This window comes from Colias croceus, chromosome 29, assembly GCF_905220415.1.
Source record: "Colias croceus chromosome 29, ilColCroc2.1".
Classification (NCBI taxonomy): Eukaryota; Metazoa; Arthropoda; class Insecta; order Lepidoptera; family Pieridae; genus Colias; species Colias croceus.
The window spans coordinates 2727214-2745759 of NC_059565.1; the positions used below are offsets into that span (position 1 = coordinate 2727214).

The 18546-nt window shown below is 33.0% G+C and overlaps 2 protein-coding genes across 2 annotated transcripts; one reads left to right on the plus strand and one right to left on the minus strand.

Moving 5' to 3' along the window:
- Nucleotides 1-297: 297 nt before the first annotated feature.
- LOC123704376 (nitrilase and fragile histidine triad fusion protein NitFhit) lies at nucleotides 298-7705 on the minus strand. Its single transcript, XM_045652734.1, has 11 exons — nucleotides 7558-7705; nucleotides 7019-7186; nucleotides 6032-6190; nucleotides 5427-5622; nucleotides 4977-5109; nucleotides 4526-4738; nucleotides 2467-2664; nucleotides 1663-1777; nucleotides 1267-1344; nucleotides 833-918; nucleotides 298-444 (listed from the first exon to the last, which is right to left on the minus strand). Exons 1-11 carry the CDS (start codon nucleotides 7561-7563, stop codon nucleotides 336-338), a joined length of 1461 nt encoding a protein of 486 aa, XP_045508690.1. The 5' UTR covers nucleotides 7564-7705; the 3' UTR covers nucleotides 298-335.
- A 1191-nt stretch (nucleotides 7706-8896) lies between these two features.
- LOC123704377 (protein SGT1 homolog) lies at nucleotides 8897-14904 on the plus strand. The gene is made up of 6 exons (XM_045652735.1): nucleotides 8897-9099; nucleotides 10034-10150; nucleotides 10559-10760; nucleotides 11246-11331; nucleotides 12451-12555; nucleotides 13995-14904. Exons 1-6 carry the CDS (start codon nucleotides 9067-9069, stop codon nucleotides 14100-14102), a joined length of 651 nt encoding a protein of 216 aa, XP_045508691.1. The 5' UTR covers nucleotides 8897-9066; the 3' UTR covers nucleotides 14103-14904.
- The last annotated feature ends 3642 nt before the right edge of the window (nucleotides 14905-18546 follow it).

Below are 18546 nucleotides of genomic sequence, written 5' to 3' on the forward strand. Positions count from 1 at the left end.
TTTCCTTTGCGCGGACGGAAATCTATTTATAAATAAAATGAAAATTTACATAAAAAAGAGCGTGTGTGCTGAGCACACGTGTCAGAAATTAAACTTCTTTGGCAACATTCAAAGATCAAAATCGTCGCCTTATTCCATGACGTGAGGGTATTGCCATGACGCGACCTTGAAATTTTACTCTCAACGCGCCTAAAGAAGTTTCAACTCAAAACTATTAAAGTCTATCAGGGACATTAGCAAATGGTGAAAATTAGAAAATAAAACAACGCATGAAACTTATAATTTATTAATTCTCTTATTATACAATTTTTACATAAACATCTATCTATCTCTTTCTATCTCTCTTCATCCGCCATCTTCTTTATCTCTTCTCTCAACATGTTTGCTTCTGTTCGCATTTCTTCTAAACTTCTAGCTGGCTTTCCTGGATATTTGGGTGTGAAACTAAAAATAAATTTATTGATTTTGACTTTCCTCTTTTATGTTTTCCTTATAATATAAGCTATAAGATGTCAGTGAAAATATTGTTTAAGCCGTTGAGACTCAAAAAAATCGACGGCTTCAGTTTTGAATCCATACTAATATTATAAATGCGAAAGCAACTCTGTCTGTCTGTCCGTCTGTTACTCAATCACGCCTAAACTACTGAACCAATTTTTATGAAATTTGGTATGAAGATATTTTGATACGTACGAGAAACGACATAGGCTACTTTTTATCCCGGGAAAATGACGCAATCCCGGAAATCCCACGGGAACGGGAACTATGCGGGTTTGTTATTAATTAGTTAAATAATGAATTAAGTTCTTACAACAAAATAAAATACACTTACTGATCATGTTTTGCAAGTTCCAAATAAATGTGATCGTTCTCTATGAAATCCCCTTTTCTTCTTGGTAAAATGTGACAATGTAAATGCTGCAAGTTGTGTAAAAATAAATATTAATATAACACAATTTGTATCACAACACCATATAAATCATAAACCGATTAAACAAAATTTACAACCTTTTTTTTTGTTCGTTATATTTTTTGTAATATAATATTTATGGAAATTCATTTAAAGATTTTTCCGGTCGTGGCAAATGAATTTTCGAAAACTTTAATACTGTTATATATCTTCTTAAAAATAAAGGCATGTTTCCTTTCAACAAAATTTACAATCTCCAGTATTTCAAGTACCAGGGTCATTTGATTCCACCCTATATTTATGTACCATGGGCAAAGACGGGGCGGAATGCTAGCTAATAAAAAAAATAAACTTACTCTAACAGTCTGTCCTGCATCTGGCCCGTCTTGTATTGTGACTGTACATGATTCTGTTTTGTGTACTTTTTCCATTAACTGAAAACGAAAAATCGATTGATTGTTGTATGATTGGTGATTGATTGGTTGATTGGTGATTGATGGATTGATTGTTTGTTTGTTTGGTGACTGATTGATTGTTGATTAGTGGAAACAGTTTTGTTGGCTGAAATGATTAATTACTGGCTTGATAAATTGTAGACTTATGGATTGTTGTAATTTTGGTAAAATAATATTAAATGGTCGACAAAAAATGTACGGGATCGTATAAAACATTCATTGAAATTAACACCTTATTTCGTGGCAGTAATGTTTAAATTCTACTGTATACGCTTATTAGAAAACTCTTTAAAATACCTTTTGTATAAACCGAATGGTTTTAAAGAAATCTTCTGCCTCTTCATCTGTCAAATCTTTATTTCTCTCGGCCAGTCGTATCGGTGCTATAAGCACGTGACCCGGAATTACACACCTTTATGTAAAGAAAAATAAAAAAGACGCATGCCGAGCGCACGTGTCAGAAGTGAAACATTTTTGGCAAGATTCAAAGATGTCAAAATCGTCGCCTTTCCCCATGATGCGAGCTTGAAATTTTACTCTCAACGCGCTCGAAGAAGTGCTTCTAGAAAAATTATGTAGTTTTTGTATATTTGAAGTGAATGATGGAGTAAGGCGACGATTTTGGTATCTGGCACATACGCTTTTTTTAATATTTCGCTACTTGTATATTAAATATATATGTACTTGAAGGTTTGTAATCGATGAAGAAAATTGCCTCACTAGTAGCAAACTCAATTACTGGACAAATTTGGATGAAATTTTGGTCTTGATAGACTCGAATTTGGAATAAGTTAGGAGACGAATAAATAACTTCAGGTTTTTCTTCAAAATATATTTTAAGATGAAAAAAATTGGTTGCCTGTAAAGTCGGTATACGGGCGAAGGTTTTACGTGACTACGACTTTTTATGTCTGTCTCTCTCGCTCTTAGGCGGGCTAACCATGCCCGAGTGGAAGGGACGCGTGCCTCTCACTCGCTCTCATTGTGAGCGCATAACGTGAGCGGAGCGTAACGCAGTTTCTTGAAGTGTCACCCGGCAAACCAATTTATAAGACTTTGTCACGTCAAAATTAATTAAGACATACCAGTAATAACACTTACCTCAAGTTTACAAAAGCATACGTCAACTTAGATTTATAAAACACACAGCTCTCTGGTACTTTGACATGACCAAATACATTCATTGGTTCTTCGTTATTGGGTTCGGGGGTTCGATTCTCTGTGGGTGTAATTTTGTCTGTGTGTTCTGCTAAGAGGTCCTTACGGAGGCTTAACGCGTAGAGTGAATATACGTCTGGGCTGAAAAAAAGTTTGGTTATAATAAAAAAATATTATGAGTGCTTATAAATATTAATAAGATAATTTTTCAATTAAACACGTTTAACACAAACAATTTTGTTACTGTTATTTTCTTAATATAACTAGTCTGGTCATAAGTTCTGTCATCATGTTATATTTTCTAATTTTTAATGTTTACCGCAAATTTATTTTTCACGTATGATTTTAGATTATTTGACGCGTTAAAAAACGACACGTTTTATTAGAATAACGTATTTGTTACAATGTAGTGGACGCAAAAAGAAGACAGAGTCGCTGTTCTCGCTCTGCATCGTAGCGGTTACGCACCAAGAGAAATTTTCAGTTTGCTTTAAAATTTACAAATAACACAGATATTTTTTTATTGCACTATAAAACGATTTAAGTAAGATTCAAGAGTAGAAGATAGGAATAGAAGTGGTCTTTGTCGTACGATTTGGATGACGGCAGTAATAAATGCAATAAAGGTGCTAATAAGGAAAAGTCCGGTCCGAAATCGAAAACAGTTAGCACTGGAGATGGGCCTTAGCAGTACCACAGTTAAAAAGGTGTTGAACGAGGACCTAGGTCTATGGGCTTATTGTAGAACAACATCGCATCGTCTTAACACACGCTTGAAGAAATTAAGGCTGGATAAATGTCGCGCTTACATTAACGATACGCGAGAAAAATGTATCGTGAAATCCTGTTTTCAGATGAAAAATTTTTTACTGTGGAGGAGTGCTGCAACAAACAGAATATCAAAGTGTATACCCACAGTAATGAAGAAGCTTGACAATGTGAATCTCGAGTCCAACGTGGCCATCACCCCTTATCAGTAATGGTTTTCCGGGAAGTGTCTTATTTTAGTCTAACAGAGGTGTTTTTCAGTGAAAAGGGTGTGAAAATAAGTTCCAATGTTTACCAAAATACGGTTCTGACAAACCTCGTTAAGCCTCCTTTTCTGAACATGTTAAAAAATCAACACTGGGTATTCCAGCAGGACTCAGCAACTGCCCACAAAGCCAAGAGTATCCAAAACTGGCTAGCCGCCCGTCAGATTGACATCATTCGTCATGAAGATTTGTCATCTTCTAGCCCGGACCTGAATCCTCCGGATTATAAAATCTGGTAATATTTAGAGGAGAGAACCTGCGCTAAATCTCACCCAAATTTGGAGTCACCCAAAGCATCCATTATTAAAGAAGCTGCTGAAATGAACATGGACATGGTGCGTGCTGCGATAGACAACTGGCCGCGGAGGTTGAAAGCTTATATCGCAAAACTTGGATGCCATTTTGAATAATTTTTATACGAAATTATTAAGTAATATGTAAGCTTTATTGCCACATATAAAACAATAAATATATAAAAGTAACTTTTTGTTTATTTAATAGAACATATGTGACAGAACTTATGACCAGACTAGGTAATATAAATCTCGTGTCACAATGTTTGACCTCAATGGACTCCTAAACCACTTAACCGATTATAATAAAATTCGCACACCATGTGCAGTTCGATCCAACTTGAGAGATAGGATAGTTTAAATCTCAAACCGTTTTAGAGAAAGCGGGCGAAGCCGCGGGCGGTAAGCTAGTAATTTATAAAATATCACTGTTCCATTTTCATACACTGTCACCATTTGATAATCACTTGTTGACTTGTACAAATTCTTCAAAAATCTTATTCTGCATAACTCTTGATCAAATCAAAAACTTTACTGCTACTCACAAAAATCCCAAAAGAAATCATTATTTTTTATAAAAAAATTACTGTTTTAAAAAAAAAAGTCACATATTTCTCAAAATACTTGCAAAAACGCCATAAAAAGTTAAAAACATTTAATCACTAAAAAAATCACCGTCGATGCCTCCACACGGGCATGTCCCTCCGCACTGAGAGCCCTGCGCCCAACTCCGCTAGCGCATACCGCGGGGCGGATTCCCCACAATCCGCTAGGACTTCGCCCCAGGGGCTGATACATAGTGCATGCCCGTAGGAACGACGCTTTGTGTTGTGTTGCCCGGTCTGCGCGGCGGCTATTACATAACACTGATTTTCTATTGCGCGCGCTCTGAAATAAAATGAAAAATGTGTGCGACGTAAGAAGTGAAACTTCTTTATGACCTTATTTAAAAAAAAATTACTACATATATGCAACTTTACGGAAATACGTCGAATCACGCGTGGTAGGGATAAGAAAAAGATGGCGCGTAACGGAAAAATGTCACGCGTAACGAAAAAATGTTACACTAAATTTTTTTCCAACCCCGATAAAGAAGTTTCACTTCAAAAAATTAAAAAAATCTAACCTCAAAAGCACATGCCAATGCGCTTCTCCCGTAGCATAAGTAAATGCAGATGGGTAAGTTAATATATCCGCATTGAATGTACCCAATGTTGTGCTTAGTTCCGGAAATCGCATGTCGTAACATATTGCTAGACCTGAAAAAGAATAAAGAATATTTTGTAGCACACACACAGATACGAAAATAATCGCAGATACACATAAATGCTCACACAAGTGCACACCATCATACAAACACAAAGAGCACATGCTTAAGTCAAACGTGTTTAAAATTGTAGGCTTAATTTGGATAAATTTCGTTAATTTTTGCATACACAATGTTGATACACTAGATTTTGTTGCCAAAATAAAACGTGAAAGGGTTGAATCGAAGGCATTTCTTATGGAGAATAACTTAAAAGCGCTAAAATTTAAGAATCATAAAAAGGAAAAAGCTACTTTTGTAAATTTTTACCTATTTTTCCTACAGGGCTGTCAACAGGGGTCACAATATGTTTGCCTGGCGTGCAAAAATCACTCTCTTTAAGGCGTATATTCTTCTCCGGTATCTCTACGTCAAATAAATGCAATTTCCTATATGTTTGAACTATTTCACCATTGTTATTTATTATTATGTGCGTGTTGAACATTTTATTTGGGTTTGATTCATCCTGAAAAGAATGTTATTTTTATTGCTAGTTTTTACATAAAAAAGCACACACTCTTTGTTTTATTTTGGTTCCAAGCACAGGTGTCAGAAGTGAAACTTCTTTGGCAAGATTCAAAGTTACAAAACAATATCAATTAAAAGATAAAAAATCGTCGCCTTACACCTACTACTAAGGCGACGATTTTTTATCTTTTCGCGATTTTTTGTCTCAACGTCTCAAAAATTTTACTCTCAACGCACCTCAAGAAGTTTCACTTCAAAAAATAATTGTCATTGAGAGTTTACTAAATAATTCCAAATCCTTAGTAAACTATTGAGTTGTCTTGTATTAATTAATATTCGATAGAGAATTCAAAACTAAAATCTCAAATAAGCCATAGACTATGAAATCTATGTTACTCAAAAATTACCTTTTCATGTACACCACCCATAGACAACCAGACATTATGTTTTGCTGCCAAATCTCTATACTGCTTGACAGTATTGCCAGTTAGAATTGGTTCTGCAGAAGCTAGGGTATCCTTTTTATTGTCACAAATAAAATCACATGCTTCTGGGAAGAATATCATCTGCAAAAACATAATAAAAATCAACTTTTTTCAGCAACTAAAAAGTATTTGTAGCTCATGAGCTGAGTATTTAAAAAAAGATTTAAATCTTGTTGGATATGAAATAATGCAAGAGTTAACGGTATGATAAATTTAAATTATTTATTTTTAAGCTTATTTTCAAAATTATAATTAAAAATGTGATTGTATACATGCTAGTGATTAGAAAAAATTGATTTCATATTATTAATGTTTAAAAGTAATATTACGCTACTAGTATTTATTATAAAAAACCATGTACATAACCATATCGCATAAATTTCAAGATTTTGAAAGTTCTTACTATTATCATAGGCTATATTTTGGTTAAGTTTTTAAAGTGAAACTTTTATTACATCGTCTCAAACTTTTTGGTCTGTGTAGCGCATGTCGCGTGACGCACGATACGTACGATAATTATCGTACAAATAAGATAATTTTTAGTTAAATGTCTATAGTGTGAAAAAAAGTTTCACTTTTACAGTGGTTTCATAAAACCACACAACATTTTTTATTGTCCTTTTACCAGAAAAATGATTAATCCATACTTATATTATAAATGCAAAAGTAACTCTGACTGTCTGTCTGTTACTCAATCACGCTTTAACTACTGAACCAATTTGCATGAAATTTGGTATAGAGATATTTTGTTACCCGAGACATAGGCTACTTTTTAGCCCAGGACATAGGATAGGTTTTATTCCGGGAATCCCACGGGAACAGGAACTATGCGGGTTTTTCTTTGACTGCGCGGGCGGAGCCGCGGGTGGAAAGCTAGTTACACATAATTACGTACATCTAAATATATACCTGTGCATTATCTTTTGCAGCATCACTGACTAGTTGGGTAACAACTTCTAAATTCTTTGATTTATCAGCAACAGATGTCATTTGGCAGACGGCGATTCTTTTAGCAGTCATTTTACTGTAGAATCTTTGCTCTATATTAATTATTTTTTTTAAGAGTGGAGCCCAAAGCTGAAAAAAATGGCATCAATATTTAGTTTATTTTTCAAGGCATAGTTACATATTTTATACCTATTAATAAAATATGTACTATCTGATACATTAAATAATATATGTTAGTACATAATAGACATGAAAAAATAAACACGTAATTTTAAATAGGTATTGAATAGATTCAACCATCTTTAATGTAATTCAAACAATGTCTGATAACCATACTGACAAGACAAGTACAAAATATCTTTATCTCAACATAAATAGATACAATTGAGTTCCTTTGTGTAATCATCAAATAAACAATGTAAATAAATGGAGATATCTTCAAAATCTTCAAAATAAAAGATAAAATCGTTCTACTTTGCATTTTTTTCCTAGGTACTTACCCGCATGATGCGACCCTGATAACTTAATGCAATTAAATGTATGATATAATGTAAATAGCTATAAACTCACTGTTATTTATTTATTTTTAATAATTCGATATGTATGCCCAAAGCAAAATACGACACCGGACAGCAAACACCCTTGACACCTTTCAATAACAGCTGATAACGTCAATGTCAATCACAGCCCACAGCTGTCAATTATTGTCTTCTTATTTTGTGTCAAAATATAGAGTTGCTATTCACAGTAAGATTCACAGCTATACCACACTGTACTGCGTCTTTCCAAACTATACAAGGCCAGCACGCAACGGTGTGAAACTAATCACGTATAGTTTGGAAATAACTTTTTTACAAAGTTCTTCCAATCTATACAACAATATTACGCAAATACTCGCGTATACTTTGTAGTGAAGTAAGTAAGAATAGCGCTCCAAAACATACAGCGCCAGTACGCATGCGGACTAATCGTGTATGTTTCGGAGTAAGCGCGTCGTCTTTCCATTGCTCGCATTTATATTATTGTATTGCTGTTTTTAAATCTATTATAACAATGCATGAGTATGTAATGTTGCGTACTTGTGTGCGTACTGATCGTATATTTTTTGTATCGAGGATGCTTTCGTTCCCGACTATACAGCACGACTTACAATAATTGACAATAGTGCTAAAATGTAAGGTAAGAATCTAATAAGACCAGAAGAAGACGGTTGCAAGACGACTATTTTTGTGTAGTTAAAAATACACGAACCTAACCTAACCCATAGGTAACCTTATCTGTTACCTATTTGTTTTCCTAAGCTTACCTAAGTTTACTTAAGTTTCACCTTAAAACAAATAAAAAATGAGCGTGCAGTTAAGCCATATAGCTTATGGTGAGCGGAACGTAAGTGATGTAGGCGGTGTCTCTCCATATGTATATCTCAATGGGTGTAGTAGGTATATATAGTTTTGCGTACTGATCGTTACACAACATACACGCGTTACACAGTATACACGATCAGTACGCAAAATTGGTGTATATATTGTAATAACAAACTTAAAAACAACATTACAAATTACAAAGTATACACGAGCAGTTTCCTATGGTTGCGTTCTGGCTATGTTTAGTTTGGAAATACGCCACTGTACTCATATTTATTGTAAATATTGATTTAGAATAAGCATTGATTTATTCTAAAATGTGTAGGTACGTACGGAAAGCATTGTAACATGTAATATCTATTATTTTCAGTACGTCTATTTAAACAAACTGTATAAAATATACATAAATTTATTATCTGTATTAACGTTTTGAATAATCTGTGGAACAGTCGAGAAGATTTTGACACTTGACATTTGACATATCTAGAAAAGTCGTAGGTAGCCGGGTGAAAACTGAAAAAAATATTTATTGTCATTTTGTTGTGAAAAAGAGCCTCTCGTTGATTCTATTTTTGTCTCAGAGAAAGCTTTTGCTTGCTGACTGCTATTAAGAGTTAACGAATTAAGAAAACAAACGCTTGAAGAATGGGAGATTCGAAAGAAAATCCCGTTGTTGAGGTAAACAATTTAATTTTTTTTATTTATCTTGTCTAAAATTTGGTTTATCAATATTAAACTTATAAAAATCTAACTTGTATAAAAAGTTAAACTATAACCACTACGATCATCCTCTTAATTTTAATTATTTTACTTACCTTCACCTGTTGATTGTATTTCAACTTTTATTTATAAAAATTAAAGGCAAAACATATAAGCTTTTGGGTTCTTTAAATAAAATAGAGGAATTCAGTCACACACGGTTAAGCATTTAGATGATAAATATAAGAATTGCAAGTGAAAGGATAAAGAAAGTAAATATTTTGTAGCAATACATCTAATTATTTTTTAAATAAAAATTTGATCATAAGTCCTTTGCAAAAAAAAAGTCCTTTGCAGTATGTACATAGCATAGTAATTTATCTTTTCAGTATGAGTATCGCAATGACTCTAATGTTGCAATTCCTTAATGGCTGTGTTGGCCATGGCCTCCTAAAAAAAAACTTGCTCTCAAATTTTATGGATTGCTGAGAATAATTTGATAATAATTTTTTATACAATCTTTTTATCTATACCTGTATGTTAATGCTTCATTTAGACACGATTTTTACCCGTTTAACATAGGTAATAATTTTAATTAGAACTTTGTATCTAAGAGCTCTATGATCAGTGACTACAACAATTTCATAAGACATTATTTTTGACTCACTTATTAAAGTATGTTTTTATAACAATACTAGCTGTGCCGCTCCACTCCTGTTGGTCTTAGCGTGATAATATATAGCCTATAATATTACTTGTGGATAATGTAGCTTTCGAATGGTGAAAGAATTTTTAAAATCGGTCCAGTAGGTTATTTATTCATTACAATCAAACAAACAAACAAAGTTTTCCTCTTTATAATATTAGTGTAGATTAATTATTGTACACTAACTTATAAATGTTTAAATTTCAGGCAGCGAAACCAAAAATCAAACATGACTGGTACCAAACAGATGCATTTGTAGTTGTAACAATACTCATTAAGAATGCACCAAGCGATAAAATTAAAGTTTATTATGGGGAACGGAGTGTAAGTAATATAAATTATAAATCTAACTTTCTACATTTAGGTAATAATTAATGGATTTTAGGTAATTATGATATAATGCAATGCAGCCTTATCTTTATATTAACAATTTAATCAAGCAATCTAGTAAGTAATAAGTAAGTAAGGGTGCGTTCCAACAATGTTGTATCGATTAATTATTGATTGTTGGAAACAGACATTGTTTCCATTATAACAATTGTTTGTTGTCACGCCAAAATCGTGCTGTTGCTCATTGAACCTGCACATTGCGTTGTGGCAATAAATAAATGCCAAAACACAATCTCTGTTACAAATTACTCATAGAAAAAGTCAGTACAACTTATTTGGCTGCCTTATCACTTAATTGTTATTGGCAATAAATTTATATCTTATTTAATATTATCTCCACAGCTCTCAATATCAAGTCCACTGCCAAACACAGATTCAGAATACAGCCTCGAACTAGAGCTAGCGCATGAAATTATACCATCTATGTGCACATATGTAGTTAGTCCGTCAAAAGTGGAGGTCAAATTGAGGAAAAAGGAGGGGATTCGGTGGACCGTGCTGGAGGGGGAGGGAAATGAGGAGAAGGTTAAGGCCATACCTCAAGGTATGTATTATTATTGTGTGAAAAAATATTATGTAAAATTAAATTGACATGATTTGAAAAGAGCAACTATGGAGTTTCTTGCAGGTTCTTCTCCATAGATACTACTTTCCGAATCGGTGGTAAATGTTAAAAATATGTAATGACGATTCAAAAGTGCTTTTATAAGAAGTCTAATTGAATAAATATATGTTTGAGTTTGAGTTTAGTGTGGAGCAATACTATTGGTCACTTACAAACACATTCCTCACAGACAGTCATTACTAGTCGGGCGCGATAACTTAACACCTGCTACCTATACCCGTCTCTTTCACTCTCACGTGATTATAGAATGGAGTGAAAGGGACAGGACTATTTTTCAGGTGTCTAGTTAACTCGCCCGAGTTATACTATTGTTTGTTTTTAATACAGCATGTTCTATTGTAACAAATGTTTATTTTATTTCAAAGTCAGTACAAACTCATTTATTTATAATTATTACTTTAAAGCTGTTATCGACGCGTCCGGGCCGCAGCAGCCGCCGAAAATATTCAGAAAAGACTGGGACAAAATAGAAAAGGATATTAAGAAAATGGTTAGTTTTTGTGCTTTTGTTGTCTGGAAGAGAATACAATTAAGTTATAAGGCTATATAAAGAACTATAGTTATAGTATGATTGAATTCATAAACAAAACAGAGAACAATTGAAAGTGCAATGTTTATGTTGTCGTTGTTAAAAACTTGATTAAAACCTAACTTAAGGCCGTGTACGCGGTCCGTGCGCTGTTTGGCTCAAATATGTGATTTTTCAAACCAGATTGTCCATCAACCACTTATCTTACAAACATATGAATTACTAATAATTTTAGGAAATTTTATTGTCTATATAGTTAATTAAGAGTTTTTTTCAATTAATACAGTATTTGTGAATACCATCAAGATAACTGAGCCGATGATTACTTGATTTCGCTTTTAGTGTCAATTTCGAAGCTAAAAATATCTGAAATCGCTGACAGATCTAACACACAATTTTTTTTAACTAACTGCAAAAATCCTTATTAAAATAGTTAGTTAAAAGATTTTTTTATTTTGGACTCCTAACTTACGAAATTAAAATCCGAACAATGTGAATTTTTTTAGAAATTATAGTCGACAAAATGATTATTTTCACCAAGATATTTGACTTAGTTTAATATTATTTTTACATATTGCAATAAAAGAACGTCTTACTTATAAGATAAAATTTAAAAAATCAACTAAGGTACCTCTATTATTTTTCTACAATTTTTTTTAAAGTACTATAAAACACTGCGCGCGACCCGATTAAAATCAGTCGGCAGCGAGCCTTTCCAGAGAGAGGACATGTTGCTCGGCGCTCTCCTGTGGACTTATGCTGTTCATAGTAAAAGGATAGCGCAAGCCGCGATCTATCGTAATAGATCGCGGAGATTTTGACTTGCGTTAAATTGAATAAGCCCTCTTAATTCACATTTTTATCAAAACATGTTTTGATTTTGAAACATGCAAGCATTTTTATATACTTAATATAAATAAAAAAAAAAAAACATATTTTAGAGTAAAAATAGTAATAAAGTACAACTTTTGTTTGATTGTTTGCATGATGCCTAAAAACCACTGAACAATTTTTAATAAAGTTTTAATTTTTTACCGCTACAACATCATAAAAATCAATATAATTTTATATTTATTACAGGAGGAAGAAGAAAAGCCAGAAGGAGAAGCGGCCCTCAACGCTTTATTTCAGAAAATATACGGAGAAGGCTCCGATGAAGTTAGACGAGCCATGAATAAGAGTTATGTGAGTATATTTATTTACAAATAAATATAGTTTAAAAAATATCCTGTTTTAAAAAAGTAATGTTTATAGATAGGGTGGTTCTCTAGAAAGGTTTTGGTATATAATTTATTAAGTTTCGGACAAAGCGGGCGAAGCTGCGGGCGGAAAGCTAGTATATCCCTACATAGTATAAAACAAAGTCGCTTTTTCTGTCCCTATGTCCCTTTGTATGCTTAAATCTTAAAAACTACTCAACGGATTTTGATGCGGTTTTTTTAATAGATAGAGTGATTTAATGGGAAGGTTTTAATATATAATTTATTAAGTTTTAGTCAAAGCGGGCGAAGCTGCGGGCGGAAAGCTAGTAAATATATAAAATAAATTTAAAGGAGAAGAAGAATCCTACAAATATTATAAATGCGAAAGTTTGTGAGGATGGATGTATTTGTACTTGGATTAACACAGTTTTATCCCGGAAATCCCACGGGAACGGAAACTATGTGGGTTTTTCCTTGGAAACGCGGGCGAAGCCGCTGGCGGAAAGTTAGTAAGATATATAGGCCTTATCCAACATTTGTTATAATGTGGTGGGCCCATCAAAAATTGTTTAATTTTGTTAACACTCTGAATTGACGGTCTTTGCGAAATATTCTTTATTAGTCAGTCCATACAAAACAATAGCGCGATGTAGGAGACACGTAGCGACATCTAGTTTGGGAAACTGTATCATTGGCTCTTAAGAGAACTATTTTCAGGACAATTTTCACACACGGCACGATCTGATCCCATACTAAGCTTTCGCTTGTGTTATGGAAACCAGATGGCTGATAAACATACATATATAATTTTAAATAAATACTTATATAGATAATTAACACCCAGACACCAAGCAAACATCTATGTTCATCACACAAATATTTGCCCCGGGTGGGAATCGAACCCACGATCTGGCTTAAAAGGCAGGGCCACTACTAACCAAGCCAATCTGTCTCTCTTCACAATGGGCAGCGTTGGCCCAACAAATGATGGTCGATGTTTGCCGCCATTACGGCGATTATGAATAAACATCTACAATGACGGCCGATGATAGACATTTAGACCCTCTACAGTCTCTACCGTTAGTACCTCTACTCTTTTACCCGCGGTCTCGTCCGCGTTTTCAAAGAAAAACCATAGTTCCCGTTCCTGTGAGATTTCAGGGATAAAAAGTAGCCATGTCTTATTCTGGGTCTTCAGCTACCTACATACCAAATTTCATTGTAATCGGTTCAGGTAAATGCGAGAAAGAGTAACAAACATACACACACACATACATCCATCCTCACAAACTTTCGCATTTATAATTTTAGTTACATTAGTAGGTTACTATCGCATTTATAATACAAGTATGATTAATTAATTAATTAATTAAGTAAATAAATAAATAAATATATTAATTTCCATATTTTTCTATGTTCCAGGTGGAATCAGGTGGAACTGTTCTAAGCACAAACTGGAATCAAGTGGCCAAAGAGAAGGTTGAAGTTAAACCACCAGATGGACTTGAGTTCAAGAAGTGGGATGAATAAATATATAATTGTCTATGGAAGATTAATATGTTGATAGAAGATTGAAAAAAAAAAAAATTTTTTTTTTAGAAGATTGTAATCTCTTTAAATAAAAACGAATCCCTATTTCCCTTGGTCACGGCATCATGTTTTTAGTCAGTTATACGACTAGCTGGTCTCAAACGCTTTTTGTTAATTGTAATAATTACATTTGTTTTTTCAGAAATGTATAAAATAATTAAGTCACTGATAGCCTGTTTAACACTTTGTGGCGTATATTTTTACAAAGATTATTTGTAATATAACAGTCAAATAAGGTAAATAGAACTTATCCAGAAGTAGATTATTAAATATAATTTTTTTATACTCAATAGTTTTCCGTTCTTTTAAGTGATAAAAAAGTTTCTTCAAGTATTATGAACAATATAATTTGTTTTTCAACATTTCGTGTTTTGAATGAAAAATAGAAAGAAAGAGACAGAACTATATATTTTTATCTTTGGTGCTGGACGCGTTATTATGTCCTTAATGTTACTTCTATTGTAATATCTTTCTATTATTCATATAAACTATTCTTATGTATCTAATTTTAATTTATTTTATATGAAAAATGAAGAAAATTTGTTTTTGTACAAGACTTTATATATTGCAAAATCTTCTATCAACATATTAATTGAAAATAATGTCATTTGTTTTATTTGAAGCGAATTTGTGAAATCTGTAATCTACCTATGCCTGAAACGTCTTTGAATGTAGTTGTGTATTTTGACTGCGCAAAGTTAATTTTAATGTATTTAATACTTAATATAATACTTTTAAGTCATATGTGTGTTTTATTTTACAACCTTCCATAATACATTTTGATAATATATGATAGAATAAGAGGAAATAAATAAGATAATATGTTTGGGGAATATTTTCTACTAGCTGTGCCCCGTGGGTTTACCCGCATTGCTCAGCTCCTGTTGGTCTTAGCGTGATTATATATTGCCCATAGCCTTCCTCGATAAATGGGCTATCTAACACCGAAATAATTTTTCATATCAGACAAGTAGTTCCTGAGATTAGTGCGTTCAAACAAACTCTTCAGCTATAAAATAATAGTATGCATAGATATAAAAAAAATGTTAAAACTAATGCGAAACCGATTTTCTAGTCACAGTTCGAGAGAGCTAAGAGCTAAAGGCCTAGCTACGTCTAGCTGATGCGCGTGCACGCGTTAGACTACTCAACACACTCATTGTCATTAGTTTTGCAATTTTTCGAGATGCACGTGATATTCGAGAACAAAATGATGAATTGACATGTTAGTGATTACATTACTCGTAAAATAATAAAGCGTGTCCCAGACAGACGCGGCCTGCGGTGGCGGTGGCGGTGGCGGTCAGTTGGATGACTTGAAAGTTCTAGGAACGACATAGACAGACGCGGCCTGGACGCGGTCACAGCGCGGCTTACCGCGGCCGCAAGCCCCGCCCTCTCCGCCACCGCTTCTGTGTGAATGAGCGCGCGGACATGAGGCGGTCATTACGCGATCAGTTGTAAATTTTTGCAACAGGCCGCGTGTACCGCGTGAAATTATGCCTATAAACACTGAGTTGTTTATTCAAATAGTGCAAAATTACCCAGTTTTGTATGATACATCACATAAAGACTAAAAAAACAAAAGAATTAAAGACAAAATATGGGCAATAAAAGCAAGAAAACTTCGTACGATTGGCCATTACTAACGTCCACTTGCAGGTGAGACTCGAGAGCTAATGTGCCGCTGTAGGTTAGAATGACCGCCACCGCGGCCGCGGCAGTATATTGTTATCACGGTCAAGCAAGAAGGCAACAGCAGATCGCCACCGCAGGCCGCGTCTGTCTGGGACAGGCTTAAGAGGAAACAGTAGAGAAAAAAAAGACAATATTTGTCACGCGCGCATGTGACGCTTCGATGCAGATGGTCCTCGGGAATATATTTTTGTTATTTGGTTTTGAATATTATTTTAATTAGGACAAAGTTGAAAATAGTTTGATAGGTAGTGAAAAATGCGCTGCGCTGCCACTCATATGAGTTGCACCATATTACTCTAGCAATAACAATGACAATGGAAAATAAAGTCGCTGTTACTTGACATTAATATTTTATCTTAATTTTAGCTAAAATATGCTGTAACCAAGCCGAGTTTTCAGAAGGTATATAATTGTCTCTAATACTGTTATCAATAGGTAAAATATGTACTTTTTAAGTGTATATTCAGCTCAGATTGATTTTAATCGGATCAGTTGTTACAAATCATATATAAATCGACTTTCTTATATTAGATACTAGCTTACCGCCCCCGGCTTCGCCCGCTTTGTCTAAAACCTAATAATTTATTTACTACAACCTTCCTCTTGAAACACTATCTATTAAAAAAAACCGCATCAATCCGTTGCGTAGTTTTACAGATTTAAGCATACAAAGGGACATAGAAAGCGACTTTGTTTTATACTATGTAGTGATAGTGTTAGTGCCCTATTTTTTCATACTGTATAAGAGGTGGAAGGAAAAATAAAAAACGGTATAAATATCTAAATTTTTATTTCACAATAAATTACACATTCACATTTATAACATTTAAATAAAATCTTACAGTTAAATAATACGGTATAATAAATATAAATCTCATGTAAATAATTTTGTATTTTCGCCGTTTGGAAAGTATATAATATTATGTATATTTTTCACGATTAAGGACATTACACATATATATACATATTTAATTGTAAATACGAAGCTGTAAATACACATTATTTTGGATCGAGTTAAAATTTAAGTACGATACTTATTTTTTCTGTAGTAAAAGTAAACAGAAAAATTTTTTTTTTGATAAATAGTATTGGATAGATAAATGAATAGGCTGTTTCTGTGTATTTTCAACAAAAATAGAATTAAATATATAATTTATATTTGACTGTATTTTATTCAGATAGGTATTTAAATACACCTTTTTATTTATAAAATTATAGTACACATTAAATTGACGCAGAACTATTGAAAAATACATTTTACAATTAAACATAGATAAAATAAAAAAGAGCGTGTGTGTCGAGCATACGTGTCAGAAGTGAAACTTCTTTGGCAAGATTCAAAGATACCAAAATCGTACCACCATGACCGCATGACGTGATGGTTTTGCCATGACGCGACCTTGAAATTTTACTCTCAACGCGCCTAAAAAAGTTTCACTTCAAAAATCTCATGTTAGGTGTATTTTTTGGATTTAACTTGACCTTTTTTTAGAACAAATATAAAGTAATATCTCATGATAACAATTTTTCCAATAGTTCAACGTTAACAGAACCTTTACTCAGCAAAAATTGATTCTATACAAACCTATTTAACAAAAATACAAAAATTTCATTAGAAGATTAACGGTGCATTTACATCAAACGAGCGAATGCTCATTCTAACCCCACTATGTAAAATTATTTTAGTTTAAACAGCCGTAAAGCATTCTTTCGTTGTTCTTAGTGCGTTCGAAAAGATTATATGCAATGTTCTAATACTGAACAACTTTGAATACGAGTTTTCGTTTACACTTGTTTGATGTCCGTTTGATGTAAATGCACTGTAAATGAATAAAAAAAAGAGTGTGTGTACTTATGTACACGCGTTAGAAGTTATACTGCTTTGGCGTATGGAAAAAAATACTAGAATATACAACTTGAACATAGTTATCAATTTTCATACCACCTAGAACTAACTTCATGCTGTTAAATTTATGTGTCGGTGTGCGCGCGCATCGTAACAATTCACTCTCATCATTTTTCTCCATCGCGCCAAAAGAAGTATAACTTCAATAATTTCTTACAGCAGATCTAAATTATTTTTATTCATTCTAAAAACATAAATTTCACTATAAATATATTTTGTACCACAAACTATTTGTACGGTAAATATTTCACAATTATTCATTCATTCACATAACATTACAATAAAACATTTATTCATTACAACTATAGGCCTTTAACACTAATATTTTTAGACATTGACATTAGTTTTTTAATGCTCAGTATAAATTAATATGTATATGTAAATATGATGAAAATAATTTTGAATTGTGAAAAAATATGAAAATCTACAAGAAAAATTTGATTTTTTGTTTGTATGAATTGAATAGGCTCCGAAACTACTGCACCGATTATAATACCATTAAAATTCTATATTATCCCTGATGAACATAGGCTATATTTAGAGCAGCTAGTTAAAAATACAAGTATATTAAAAACGTTACTCTTAATAAAATAGAGATGTTATCAATTTTTACATCTTCTGTAATCAAATCTATAATTCTAAAAAACTTTTTTCTCTACAACATTAATTCAAACCATTGAGAGAAAAGTTTTTTTTTAATGGCTACACATAAAGTAATTTATTCTGAGCATTAAAAAACCTTTTAAAACATTGAATAAACACGACATAAAACACCAATAG